This window comes from Lampetra planeri, chromosome 53 (assembly GCF_965212315.1).
Source record: "Lampetra planeri chromosome 53, kcLamPlan1.2.h2, whole genome shotgun sequence".
NCBI classification, from domain to species: domain Eukaryota; kingdom Metazoa; phylum Chordata; class Hyperoartia; order Petromyzontiformes; family Petromyzontidae; genus Lampetra; species Lampetra planeri.
The window spans coordinates 2,810,631-2,823,803 of NC_136159.1; the positions used below are offsets into that span (position 1 = coordinate 2,810,631).

At 43.9% G+C, this 13,173-nt stretch overlaps 1 protein-coding gene across 2 annotated transcripts; it reads left to right on the top strand.

Annotated features, from left to right (window-relative positions):
- The first annotated feature begins 3,389 nt into the window (after window positions 1–3,389).
- On the top strand, window positions 3,390–7,901 carry LOC144734767 (membrane protein FAM174A-like). Of its 2 annotated transcripts, none has more exons than XM_078617129.1 (3): window positions 3,390–3,817; window positions 4,958–5,103; window positions 7,797–7,901. In XM_078617129.1, the coding sequence occupies exons 1-2, from the start codon at window positions 3,543–3,545 to the stop codon at window positions 5,100–5,102; spliced, it is 420 nt and encodes a 139-aa protein (XP_078473255.1). In that variant the 5' UTR covers window positions 3,390–3,542; the 3' UTR covers window position 5,103; window positions 7,797–7,901. The 2 variants fall into 2 exon arrangements, 1 of the variants encoding a protein (XP_078473255.1); XR_013588544.1 differs by having other exon boundaries at window positions 3,438–3,817; window positions 4,900–5,103.
- The last annotated feature ends 5,272 nt before the right edge of the window (window positions 7,902–13,173 follow it).

The window sequence follows — 13,173 nt, forward strand, 5'->3', positions numbered from 1 at the left end:
TACCCACTACACTACAATTCCACTACACTACAATTCCACATGCGCGGGTCACATGACAGATTTGACGTCACAGCTCACTTGGCGTGCAAAAAATATATGCATTATTGAGCTCCCCCCTCCCAAAAAAAAACCACTAAAGTGTATTTTACAAATGTTTGCATGGTGCATAGTCTGAAAAGTACCTACATGGCAAATTCCAAGTTTGTTGCATGTCGGGAAGTACGCTAAGTATTTTTAACAGACACACATAATCACAACTTTGCCTTTTATATTTATGGAGATAACCCTGTGAGCCATGCGGCTCTTGACTCGGGTGCAACCGCAACAAAACAAAAACATGAACAAGAAACATCTCAAAGTGACTACACGCAACAGAAAACAATCTGGAAAAAACAGCAAAGTCTTCCATGAAAAAAAAACACCGCATTTCAACGCTGTGTGCAAAAAAAATCCCAGTGGGATGCAAGTCAAACAATCGACGGCAGTGCCGTGACCTAACAATGCCACGGCACGCTTTACTGTCACTCTCTTACGAATCCAATCTAAATTTAAAGGGCGCCTTCACTCGAGGCGCTTGCCACAGCTTTACACAACAGCGACGCAGCACGGGATAATGTTCCGTGTAGTTGACAGGGGCAGTGCCACAAGGAGGTGTTGGGGAATGAGTGACATCAGCGAGAAAGGAGTACTGTGTGGAGGTGGGGGGGTCACGAAAGGGCTTAAGCATGGGGAGGGACGGGAAGTAGTGGAGGGGACAAGGGGAGTAAAGAGAATGGGCAACAGAGAAGAGTGGGAGGCTTCATTATAATGGAGCTTCAAACCTGTTCATCAAGCGGCATTCGTTCAAACAAGCCCGGCTCTAAAAAAAATGGGACTTTTTTGTCAGTATCAAAGTGTGAAAAAATAAGAATCAAGTTCGCATTAACCACACAAGCTTGTGGCGAACATGCAAACAACTTGACTCCTTGCAAAAGGTTGCCATTTGGTGTTTGAACATCTTAACACCTGTTTTATTGCCAGAAAGGGTAAATCCTATTCTAAAATGTTCAAACCTGACTGCTTATGAGACACAGAGTCGGAATATTTATTCACACTGGAGGAATCCGATGAGTTATGAAGCTCTTTTTCACAGATGTCCAGTTAGGGGCGGTTAAGAAGGTTACAACAGCACAAAAAAAAACGATAGTAGTGCAACGTACAAGAAAGGTAAACAATCTTGATTCGAAGCTTTCGTGACTGCAGGAATCCATACTCTTTGGTTCTTTCGGTAAAGTCACGTGGGTAGAAAAATAAAATAATTATTTTTTGTTATATTTTATTTTTCTACCTACGTGATAAAATAATAATTTTTTGTGTTATTTTATTTTTCCACCTACGTGATTTACCGAAAGAACCAAAGAGTAAAGGTAAACAAATCACCCAAACACATACAAGACACAACTAAACCATCCCCATCCTACAAGGCAAAAAGCCCACTGAGATGTTAACTTATTTTGCAGAATCGACCTGGCCACACGTGATAGCTGAACAAAGTGGCCTTATTATTCGGACATTCCTTGCACCGAAAATAATCGCAATGAATGTTTCTAAATGCGGAGGGAAAACCCGAAGGACCCAAAAACGAAACACAAAAACCGTTAAATTTCGATTTAAAGCTTTCGTGACTGCAGGGATTCATCTTCTTGGTTCTTTCGGTAAAGTCACGTAGAAGGGAAGTAATAAAATAATAAAAATAAAACATATTTTATCATGTTTTATTTTTATTATTTTATTACTTCCCTTCTACGTGACTTTAAATAATAGAAATAAAAATAAAACATAATAAAATAATAAAAATAAAACATAATAAAATGTTTTATTTTTATTATTTTATTACTTCCCTTCTACGTGACTTTACCGAAAGAACCAAGAAAAAACGTTGCTTGAATAAACCCTGATGGGTGATTTTCGTCCGCAAAGCCAGGAGGCTGATGGACTATCAAACACGTTCATCGTGTGGAGACACGAGATGCGAAATACTTTGCTTTTATTGCAACACCTCCGATAAGCACGGTTGGCTACGCACGGTGTGAAAGAAGTTATTACGGCACAGCATCGTCGGATTATAAGACGCCCACCCTCGCTATATTTTAAATAAATAAATTGACCCGTAAAAACAAAGTTTTTCACTCTAAATCCTTTATATGCGTGGCGGCTAGAGTCCTCTCGTCCTCTGGCTTGAGATGGCTGCCACCTATGGGTCAGATGATTGTCTGCCAGCATTAAGCAATTGGTAATTAAATAAAAACATGTTTTCCCTAAACAGTGTAACATTTTTGAAAAAAAATTTCACGAAAATTAATTGTCACGCACAACGAGTCTGTGTGGAAAATGTCAGCTCGATTGGATCACGGGAAGTGGGTTAAAAAACGACCGAAAGATTTGCACGGTCGTAAGCAAGCAAGCAAGCGAACTTAATATAAAGGATTTAATAAGTATAACCCGTAAAAACAAAGTTTTTCACTATAAATCCTTTATATGCGTGGCAGCGAACTTAATATAAAGGATTTAAAAATATATTCGCCTGTGGAGGACGCAGGGATCGATCCCGCGACCTTTGGCATGGGAAGCGAGGGCGCTACCAACTGCGCTACTCCGCCACGGCCTGTGGAGGGGTTACGCTCTGGGCTCTTACACTCTGACGTTCAGCCAAAGCCATGAATGCGTTCTATTTGAATATATGTAAAATAATTTTTTTTTTGCCTAAAAAGTGTAAAATTTTGGGAATTTTTTTTCACGAACAATAATTGTCTGGCACAACGAGTCTTTGGAAAATGTCAGCTCGATTGGATCACGGGAAGTGGGTTAAAAAACGACCGAAAGATTTGCACGGTCCTAAGCAAGCAAGCAAGCACGCAAGCAAGCAAGCACGCGAACTTAATATAAAGGATTTAAAAATTGTGACCTTTAGCGTCTCATAATCTGCCGTGGATGCGCGTGTGGGGAGCGGTGGTGCAGCGGTTAGCGCTCACGGCCAACAACCAGTGACGATTATCTGAACCGGTCCTGGACTTCCCCTAGGTCGACTCGGCCTCAAATGAGTACCTGGTACGGCGTGTTCAGTAAACATCGCCACTGGAGCTGGCCCCACCCTTAACAGCGCCGGCTTAACAGCAATTGCCCCAACGGTATATTCAGGCCAAGGCTATTACGGGGGGATCTTTATCTTGTCTTCGTGACAGCGGACTTGTCGAACTTTATTGATTGACACGGGGGGGACACGGTTTCAGGGTGCGCCTTACTTTCCGGCACCGGTTATTCTGGGCGAACAATGCGGCCAGACACGCACGCTCGCTGCGCGCTTACGTCACGAAGCAGCGTAATGACGTCGACGGTCGCTCGTCAACCAATGGGAGAGGCGCGATTGTGATCGTCTGAGAACGCGGCGGCCCTGTTCCCACGTCCGCCGTGCACGGCAACAGAGGATCGACTTCTGAACCCTGGCCAACGTTTAAACTCTCGCCGTCTTCTTATAAAACAATAACAACAAGCAAGCAAGCGTCATGCCGGCCCGCTACCTCGGCGCGTTGCTCGGTCTGGCGGCGCTCGCCGCCTCCAGCCTCGCCGCGGTTACCTCCACGGCGATCCCCGGCAAAGCCTCGGCCTCGCCTAACAAGGCTGCCGCGTTCAACCGCACCGAGGCCCCCGGCAAGGAGGCCTCGGCGCCTGACGGCGCGTACAAGTCCCCGTTCGACAACCTCATGATCCAGCGCGCTCTCTACGTCCTCATCGGGGTCACGGCCGTGGTGGTCATATACTTCATCATTCGCACCATTAGGTACGGAGCTGTTTGCTGTTAAGGGTGATCGCCAAAGCCGCTTTTGACCAGTCCGGTGAAGTTTTTTGAGTACAGTACGGGGTTGGTCCAAATGTCTTGTGATTCCCCAATTAATTGACCGAGTACATCCCCCCCATCCCACCGTTGCATGTTAATTTATGTATTAAATAAGCCTCACTTACAAAATAAACATTGTGTTTTAGAGAGTTAAATGGGGGGTGGTCGCAAGACATCTGTATCACTTTGTGCAACACAATTGGGCATTGCTCTGCGAGCTTACATTGCGTCTAATGTTGTTTTCTTAGCTAATTTTCAGAGGTGGGTGAGAGGGGGGTTACTTTCGCCGATAAGACATCGATGTTGAAGGCCGCCACGACGTACAGCCGTTTCAATGCGGGCAAAATTTAATTGTCTGTTTCTCCCTTGTGATGGGGACTTTGTAGGATGAACGTTGAGATTTTTAAGGGCACGTGGTGACCAATAAGGTCTGAATTGGTCTGTAATAATTTAGGCACTGCTAATGGGTTGACATGTATGTTGGTCGAATGCAACTGCATCTCAAGACGCTTGACGGAAGCCGTGGGCATCTTGAATTTGCTGTACAGTAAAACCTTGGATTGCGAGCATAATTCGTTCCGGAAACGTGTTTGTAATCCAAAGCACTCGTATATCAGTTGTGATCACGTGACGCTCGGCAGACAAAGCGTATACACGTACTACTCGTAATGCAAGACCTCGCTCGTTTATCAAATTAATATTCATTAAAAAAAAAATTGCTCGTCTTGCAAAACACTCACAGACCAAGTTACTCGCAATCCAAGGGTTTACTGTATTTTGTTCAGAGGCAGTCGGTCGTAGGCAGAGGAGGATACAATGCTATTGAGCAGGGGGCCGGAGGCACGGGTGATTCGGGAAAGGGAACTTTCAGGCCATGGGGCTGGACAAAGGATAAGCAGCAACGTTTCACTCAGAATCTTGATTTGTCCTGGATAAATCCGATGAGCAATGGAGCTCTTTTTCGCAGATGTGCAGTCGTAGAAAACGCCACGACCTGTGCCCTTTAACCATCCCCACTTGCACAGCTGCTGCTGCTACATGGAAATCCTTGAGGTGGGAGTCACCAACAGTCTCTGTTGACAGCGTGGGCAAGCGGTCGAGAAGAAACAAGCGTTACGGCGTGCTGAGCACATCAGCTGAGCACATCGAGCTCGCTGCCCTGGAGCAGGAGGACGATGACGACGATGAGGACACCACCCTCTTCGAAGCTCGCCAGGGCCGGAGATGAGGTGCGTTTCACATGTCAGCGCATCTGCATGTAACAACAACACCGTTCGCCAATAAGCGGTGATGACATCACCACGGCGTCTGTGCCAGGCCCAGGTGCACTTTGAGGCCACGTGAAGTGTAAGGCTTAGTGGCAGGAGGTCACGGGACAGTCCCAGGTGCCATGGGTTGACTGACTGAGATGACTGGCAGATGCATCAGCTGTGCCCTCTACTGTGCCAACTGTAGCTAACACACTCACACGCAGTGTTGATTCAGACAGGGGTAGCCTCATGTGGTTTGTGCATTCATACTTGGCCACATGGTGGGTAGCATAGCAAATGCAATTGTTGTACTCTTCTTCTATGCTCACACAACTATGCTTCCCATCTTCACTATCCCACCCAGGCCAGCATGGTTGAAATATGGTCATTTTACCACCGTGATCCACAGTGGGTTAACAAACAGCTCTACAAGCACACTGGGACACATCACCTACTACCCAGTGCTCAATAGTAGAGTAATTGTGTACATTTGTTGCCTAACTACATAGTATGTACCACAGCCTACGGATGATTAATTCCTTCTGACAACTGTGGTGAAGGTGCTTTAAATGTAAATTTATTCTTCCATTGCTTAAAGCAGGGGTGGGGAACCTTTTTTCTGCCAAGGGCCATTTGGATATTTATAATATCATTCGTGGGCCATACAAAATTATCAACTTAAAAATTACCCTGTTATATTTGGTCAAACATTTAATTAACTCGCCCCTAATGTGATGGCTGGAACTGCTTCTCTTTGGCGAGGCGTGTGATGTTAGCTGGTGTTGATGATGTTGCTGCTACTCGCAACTGCTTTTCCAGGTTTTCCCCTAGATTTATTGAATTTTGGAGTCCCGCCTGCGGTTGCCTTGGCAGGGCCACACCAAATGATTTTGCGGGCCTTATACGGCCCAGGGGCCAGACGTTCCCCACCCCTGGCTTTAAGGAATATGCAACCCTCAAACAGGTAGATCTTGTTACGTAGATACAAATACAAATAAAGAGACCCACCTTTGTTCCCATATGTGCCGCTGGATGAGAGGTGATGGGCGGGGCTTGGTGAAGTTACCAACATCATCAGTGGCATCAACCTGGGCTTGACTTGTAGGGTGGTTTTCGGCCTTCAGGAGTAATCGACCACAAACAAGTAGTCGAGTCAATTTAATTGATTTAATTTAATTGATTAATTGTCCTAGCTTTATATCAAAGTATCTCTCAGGCTATGTCATGATGTTACCGTGTTATGGTCACTGCAGTAATGTCACGAGAGCTCTAATCCGGGTCTCCTGAGAGACACTTAATTTGTTTTCTCATAAACAGTTCTTCATTAATAGTTTTGGACAGCCGTGAACCCAAGACCCTGGTCTTTGTCTTTATTGTAAAGATAAGCACATTCGTGCTTTTTCCCTTTAAATGCAGAACACTGAATGATTTAACGTGCAATTTGTATTGAGGTTTGAATGTGCTTAGTTAAAAGAATTACTATAATAAGCCAATAATCTGTGTCCCTCGCGTGACGTCACTCCACATGAGGCCCACCCCCCCCACGTGACGTCACTCCACACTTACACAAAGTCGCTTCAAATATGACGTTTCTTTACAGAAAGTGACGGTAAAAATAAATCTAAGCAGCACAGTGCTACATCCGTGTGTGACGTCACTGCAAAAGAGCCCCCCCTTCATTAATATTCATGCCCGCGTGGAAATTTAAACTAACGCACAAGAAGGTCGCGCACTCCACATGCCGCACCCCTCCCCTCATTAATAATCATGAGCGGGTTACGTCACTCCACATGCCGCACCCCTCCATAACCATTAACGGGTGACGTCACTCCAAATGGGGCAACCCCCTCATTAATAATCATGAGCTGAACAATTTCTCTATTGAATATTTCAGATTTACTGCAATATACAATCGTCCTTGGACGGGCAATACAAGCTAGTAGTATATGTTTGTTTGAGATGTAGGGTGGAGTAATTCTATAATTAATACACAACATTGCAATCCCATTGATCCGGACTTGTTTTCTGACCCTTGCACATCAGTGCCAAGTGATTGTCAGCCTGTTCCTAACTTCTCCTAGGTCAGGGGTCAGAAAATAAAATAACAAGAGACTTTTTTTTCTCGAATTCGGTAAAAAAAAACCTCAATATTTCAAGAAGAGCAATGCATGTGGTTCTAAATAAATAACGTCACGTAGCGGTCCCTAACGAGTCGCATGCAGTTCCGAAGCTGCAGGTTGCCGACTCCTGGGCTAAGTAATTTCAGAATGAAATGAGTGTTTGAGATGATATGTCTGCAATCGACGACACTGGCGAGGCAAAGGTGACTGGGCAAAGTTGCTGTCAACGCCACGCATTCTCTCCTGGCCTTAGTAGGCGCTTTCAGACAGCAGATTTCCTACTTGGCACAAATGGGCTCTTTGTGTTGGTGTACGGTGTTATTTCTGCAATATTTTGCTGTCTTTAATTGGATTTTCTGTTTGCACTCAGTCACATATTCACTTTAAGATGTTTTTTTGTTCATGTTTTTGTTTTTTGTTTGTTGCGGTTGCACCCGATTCAAGAGCCGAATGGCTCACAGGGCTATACCTAATAAATGAACCTGAACTTGTTATCGTATTGAAAGAGTCGTGCTTTGTTGACATGTCAAATGCTCTGTGTTTCATCCACAGGACACCACGCGATGTTGGATGTAGGAGTTCACCGACTGCACCGGGGGAAAAAAAATATGAAAGGCCAAGCAAAGAGCGACAGTGCTTTTCCCGTTCACCAGAAAAGTTTTGTACATAAATTTCACACGCGCGTGTTGGTAGAATTAATGAGTGTTGTTCAGGAGCCTGAAATCTTATTATCTTCCGAGAAGCATCAACACTTTGTGAGGGATGATGAAAAGGTTTGGATTCGGTGTGCGATCTACTTTCAGTGGGTCTCTTGGTAGGAATTTATTTTTGTTATAAAGAAGTGAATGTGAATGATATAACTTCCAGTCGAATTAACTTTCAAGGAAAATAGATGTGTGCGCTCATCCTATTTTGTATCGTGTCTAATGATGCTGTCAAAGTCAATCTGTGCAACAAGTGGCTGCGTGTGGCCCTTGGAGTATAGCGATGCTGAGGTCAGGGCACTGAGCCAGCAATGCCAAAAGTATGGGTTGGATCCTAGTCACCAATAACTGACTAAAATAAACAAGGAATTAGTGTTTTTTTGGAATTGGTTAAGGAACACTGTTGATATTGTTTGAGTTTTGTTGATATTTAGGTGAGGGTTTCGTTTTCAGGTTAACAGCCTTTAGTCGTTTCACGAGTTCATGTTTTTTTAGCTGACCGGTAACTGTTAATATGGTGTCATCTCATAAAGCACGATATCTCTTGCTACCAAACAGGGATTTTGGTTAAGAGTTGCCACAAACAGTAGATTGCCCTCCCATTTCAGCAATTAACGCTGTTTTCACCAACAACACAAATGTTCTTGGTGAGCAATACTCGAGGAGAATAACCGTGCTTAGCTTCAGATGTAATATATTTTATTACCGCCTACCATATTGTGATCCTGATCTTTCTAAAACCGCTTCGGTTTTTGCGCTGCTTGTCTAAATGTGTCTTCGTGTTGTACTTCGTGTCGTGCTGCATGTTGTTCCACGTGTTCTTTGGCACGATGTCCGACATGGAGAGCTGCAATCATCCGGTAGTGAAATATGTTTGATTCAAGAGGCTCTGTATGATCAAGAATTAAGTGAAAAGGCTGCAAGCCTCTCACATCGAGCTTTTATTTTTTTCTAAGGAGCACACATTGTCCCGTTTCACTTCATTTAGTGAGTGACAAATGTCAACGTTCTGTTTACGCTTCATCAAGTATTTGTTTTTATTGTTACATGTATAATGACCAATCAATGACATTCATGTATGTCATAAAAAACATTGCCATTTGGACGCAGCACAGTGCAAGTTTACGACTTTCGGGCTTTCCTTATCCAAATTTGGTGAACAAAACTTTGGTTGTGAAAACCGTATAAGGTTTTCTTGTTTTTTTTCACTGCTGTTTTCAATTCTATCCTTTCTCTTCCAAAAAGACTAATGTCTTTTCTAAAGGGACGTTCTCATCCACCACTTAAATGAAGACAAAATTGGGCAACCAGTGTATGTATCCACCCATTCACTCGAAACCTTTATTGCCAAAGTGAAACTTCATAATTACTTTTAAAAAAGTCACCGTATTTGCCAGGCATGGTGCGGCATACCTGCGATGCAGTGCTTCTACGTGTGGATGGTGGATCACGTGAACGTCACTGTGTGACTGGTTTTGCAGGCCTATGACGTGGCTAGTAGATGGCAATAAAGCAAGCGGATTTGGTGACCCGTCTTCATGACCTTTTGATTGTCATGCATGGGATTGTTTTCAGATATGCCAATTTTCTCCCACTTGCAACATAAGCATCAAAGAGTATTTGGCAAAACATCCCAATGTAAGATCATTCGTGAAAAAAAAACTAATCCATTGATTATTTAAATTCATAGAACAGGTGGTGAAGTGTACAGAAAGATACAATAAAACTGCATATACGAACCATACAGCTATTTGTGACAATGTTGATTATGGAAGAATGATAAACCCGTAGGTCTGAGGGTATGATCACTTATGAATTCGTGTTCCCTTAGTAACATTGTGGGGGAGTCGAGTTCAAAGTTGCATGCCACTTAGCCATTTTGTTGGAATTTGAAACGTTCTGTTCTCGTGGCCACCTCGTTCCATCTTCGACCGATTACCAAAGGGCACCAACTGCTTAGCATTGTCCGTGAGAGACACTGCAGCGTTGTCAGAGAGCAATGTTGTAGCATTAACATTCTGTTTCTAGATTTGACATTTTCGTGACTGCAAGGGTCCATACTCTTGGTTCTTTCGGTAAAGTCACGTAGGTAAAGAAAATAATAAATTAATTAAATCACGACGTTTCGATTGCGATACAAGCAATCGTCATCAGGTGTGACAACCACAGCAAGAATTTTTTTTACTGTAGTGACGTTCTAACATTCTATTTCTAGGAGGACATTTATTATTTTTTGTGCGACTGACATATCTGAATTCTACCGTGCAAAACAATGAATCTGGGCCTTCACATGATGAATGGACATTTAGTCATGTCAGAATGTCTCTATAAATATTTGGTAATGCTCATCTTTCTGTAAAATTGATCAATTGCGCAAATTCTTTTTCCCCCATGGTGTGGGGCCCAGTCTGTCCATTTAAATACCACTGTTGACCTCCATTGTGTACTGCTGCTTCCAATTTCCCCCACGGGTTTGACTTTTGCAATCTTTCTATTGTGCATCAAGCACAGTGCTACATGGCCTCATTTGACACTCGTGTGTGTATGCACATTCTCAGGGCTTAGCTCGTCCTAAATGTATTTCTGTGTAGCTGTAATTTGTTTTTTTTTGCACTTTAAGCCTCGTTGATTATTGCCCATGTCTGTATGCTTCAGGTGAACTGGGAGTGACCGTTTTGCAGTGACAATTCTGTAATTTGCCAGATGTTGCCATGCCTGTAGTACACTGCTTTCGAGGTGGGGGTTTATGGATCATGCAAAGATCATTGTGTGCACGAGACGTGCAACGCAGTGTTATCCTCTTGCATGCCTGGGCATTCTCCAGATACTCCGGTTTGCTACCACATGCAAAATGTGTAGAAAAGGATTATGAGTTTGTTTTACGTCATGGTTTTCTGTAATAATGCGTGGGATGAGCAAGATTGTTTGACAAAAATGTCCCAACAAACCTGTCTCCTAAAGGAAAAGCATCTCCCTGGGGTGATGCTCTGTGGGAGACACTCGCAGACAGTGGTAGAAGTTCTCACCTTCCCATGCAGGTGGCCGGTAACTCAAAATGACGACCACATTCGATTGTTGTAACGAGGTGGTGCGATTGATTGGAAGGAACGACTGCCACATTTTACCCTGACCACGTTGTGAACTCTTGCCCAGATCGTCGAGTCGAACACTCTAGTGTGTCTCACACTCTCGTATTACTTCCAGAGGTGTGGACTCGAGTCATGCGACTTGGACTCGAGTCAGACTCGAGTCATGATTTTGATGACTTCAGACTCGACTTGGACTTGCCTCATCTTTGACTCGACTTGACTCTGGACTCGAGAGCAAAGACTTGAGACTTACTTGTGACTTGCACAACAATGACTTTGTCCCACCTCAGAGGTGTGGACTCGAGTCACGCGACTTGGACTCGAGTCAGACTCGAGTCATGGTTTTGATGACTTCAGACTCGACTTGGACTTGCCTCATCTTTGACTCGACTTGACTCGGGACTCGAGAGCAAAGACTTGAGACTTACTTGTGACTTGCACAACAATGACTTTGTCCCACCTCTGATTACTTCTAAAGAGACACTCTAGTGTCTCTTTAGAAGTAATACGTGTTGGTGAGTAAGAACACGTGGCTTTAGTTGGGAGTCAATTCAAAGTTTCGCACCCTGCTCAAATGTGCAATGGGGTGGAGAGCATCTGCGTAGGTTGCTCTGAACCAGTTGTGGTAATTCCTCATTCCTGTGGCGGGTGCCAGGCATCCCATAGGACTATAATGGCCATATTAGCTGAGCACGGGCCCAGTCTTTATGTGAAGTTAATTTATAATTAATTCATTGGACATCGTCTTTGTGTCTGCGTGGTTAAGCGTGCAGGTGTGGCACGTGGAAGAATTTACAGCAACACTCATCCGTTGCACGTCGCATAGTCTATACTCTTTGGTTTATTCGGTAAAGTCACGTGGGTAGAAAAATAATAATACATCACGACGTTTCGATCGTCGGATGAAGGTGAAGACGGTTGCTTCAGGTGAAGACGGTTGTTTTTTGGTGGCGATCGAAACGTCGTGATCTATTATTATTTTTCTACCTACGTGACTTTACCGAAAGAACCAAAGAGTATGGATTCCTGCAGTCACGAAAGCTTCAAATCAAAAGTCGCATAGTCTGTCCACTTGTTTACCACTATACACAGCCACGTGTTGCTGTGTCCAGGAATGTATGTTAATGGCTTGATGTACAATGCAACTGCAGGTTGCTTTGCCCAGGTGTCTTGATTTACGTTTTGAGTAAGCTGTGATGTAATGCTTTTGTCAGATTTATTTTTTTCATTTTGAAACTGGGTGGGGTTCATGATCACTGTACATACCCGTCTGTACAAATACACGTTTTGGCTTTGGGTGCACTGCGATGTCTGTTTTCATTGTGAAACAAATTAAAGTACTTTTAAAATAAAGCATTTTTTGGTTTTGTGTTTAGGATGAAATGACGGTGTATTGCTCACAGATGTGCTACAGTATCAAGTCATATTCTCTCCCTGAGTACATTTCATTTGTTTCTCCAGTTGTCTTGTGTTGGCAAGTCCCATGTAACTCAACATGGCCCCTGCAATCGTTTCTGTGCTCTTAGCTATCCTCCCTGCTCATTGCCATTACAGTACCTTGCCTTCACCCGTTAAAGGCTTCATCACTGCTGCGCAAAGAACCTCGTCACGCTTAGAGATCATCAGCATTGGGGACTTGGTCCTTCTCGGTGCTTGACCCTAGGATATCATTGGCGTTAGACCTCATAATCGGCATCGAACCTGCGGACATCGTTCGTGCTGGGGCTCTCCCTGGAACTCGTCGCATTATGAGACCTCGTCTGCATTGAGCACATGGACCGTCTGGCACGGGGCGGTGGCACGGCCAAGTTGGGGCATGTGTTGCTACTTGTTCGTGGTTTGCTGTGGTTAGAGCCCCACGGCCGCCCTGGTTAATACTGCCGAGGTGAACGTTCAAGCAGGGAGATGCTGACTCGGGTAATGTTGTGTATGTTATATTATTCATTATTTTTACGAATTGTTTTAACGTAAAAAGGTAAGTTATATTGATATACTAATAAAACAAAAACATCAGTATGTGGCCTTAAAAGGAAACGGGTGACGTTTTGGGGAATGGCCTTTCTTCATTGCACGTCAATAGACAGGTCAGAGAGATCGAGTGGATAATGAAAGTGGGAGACTGCACGTTATGCCATG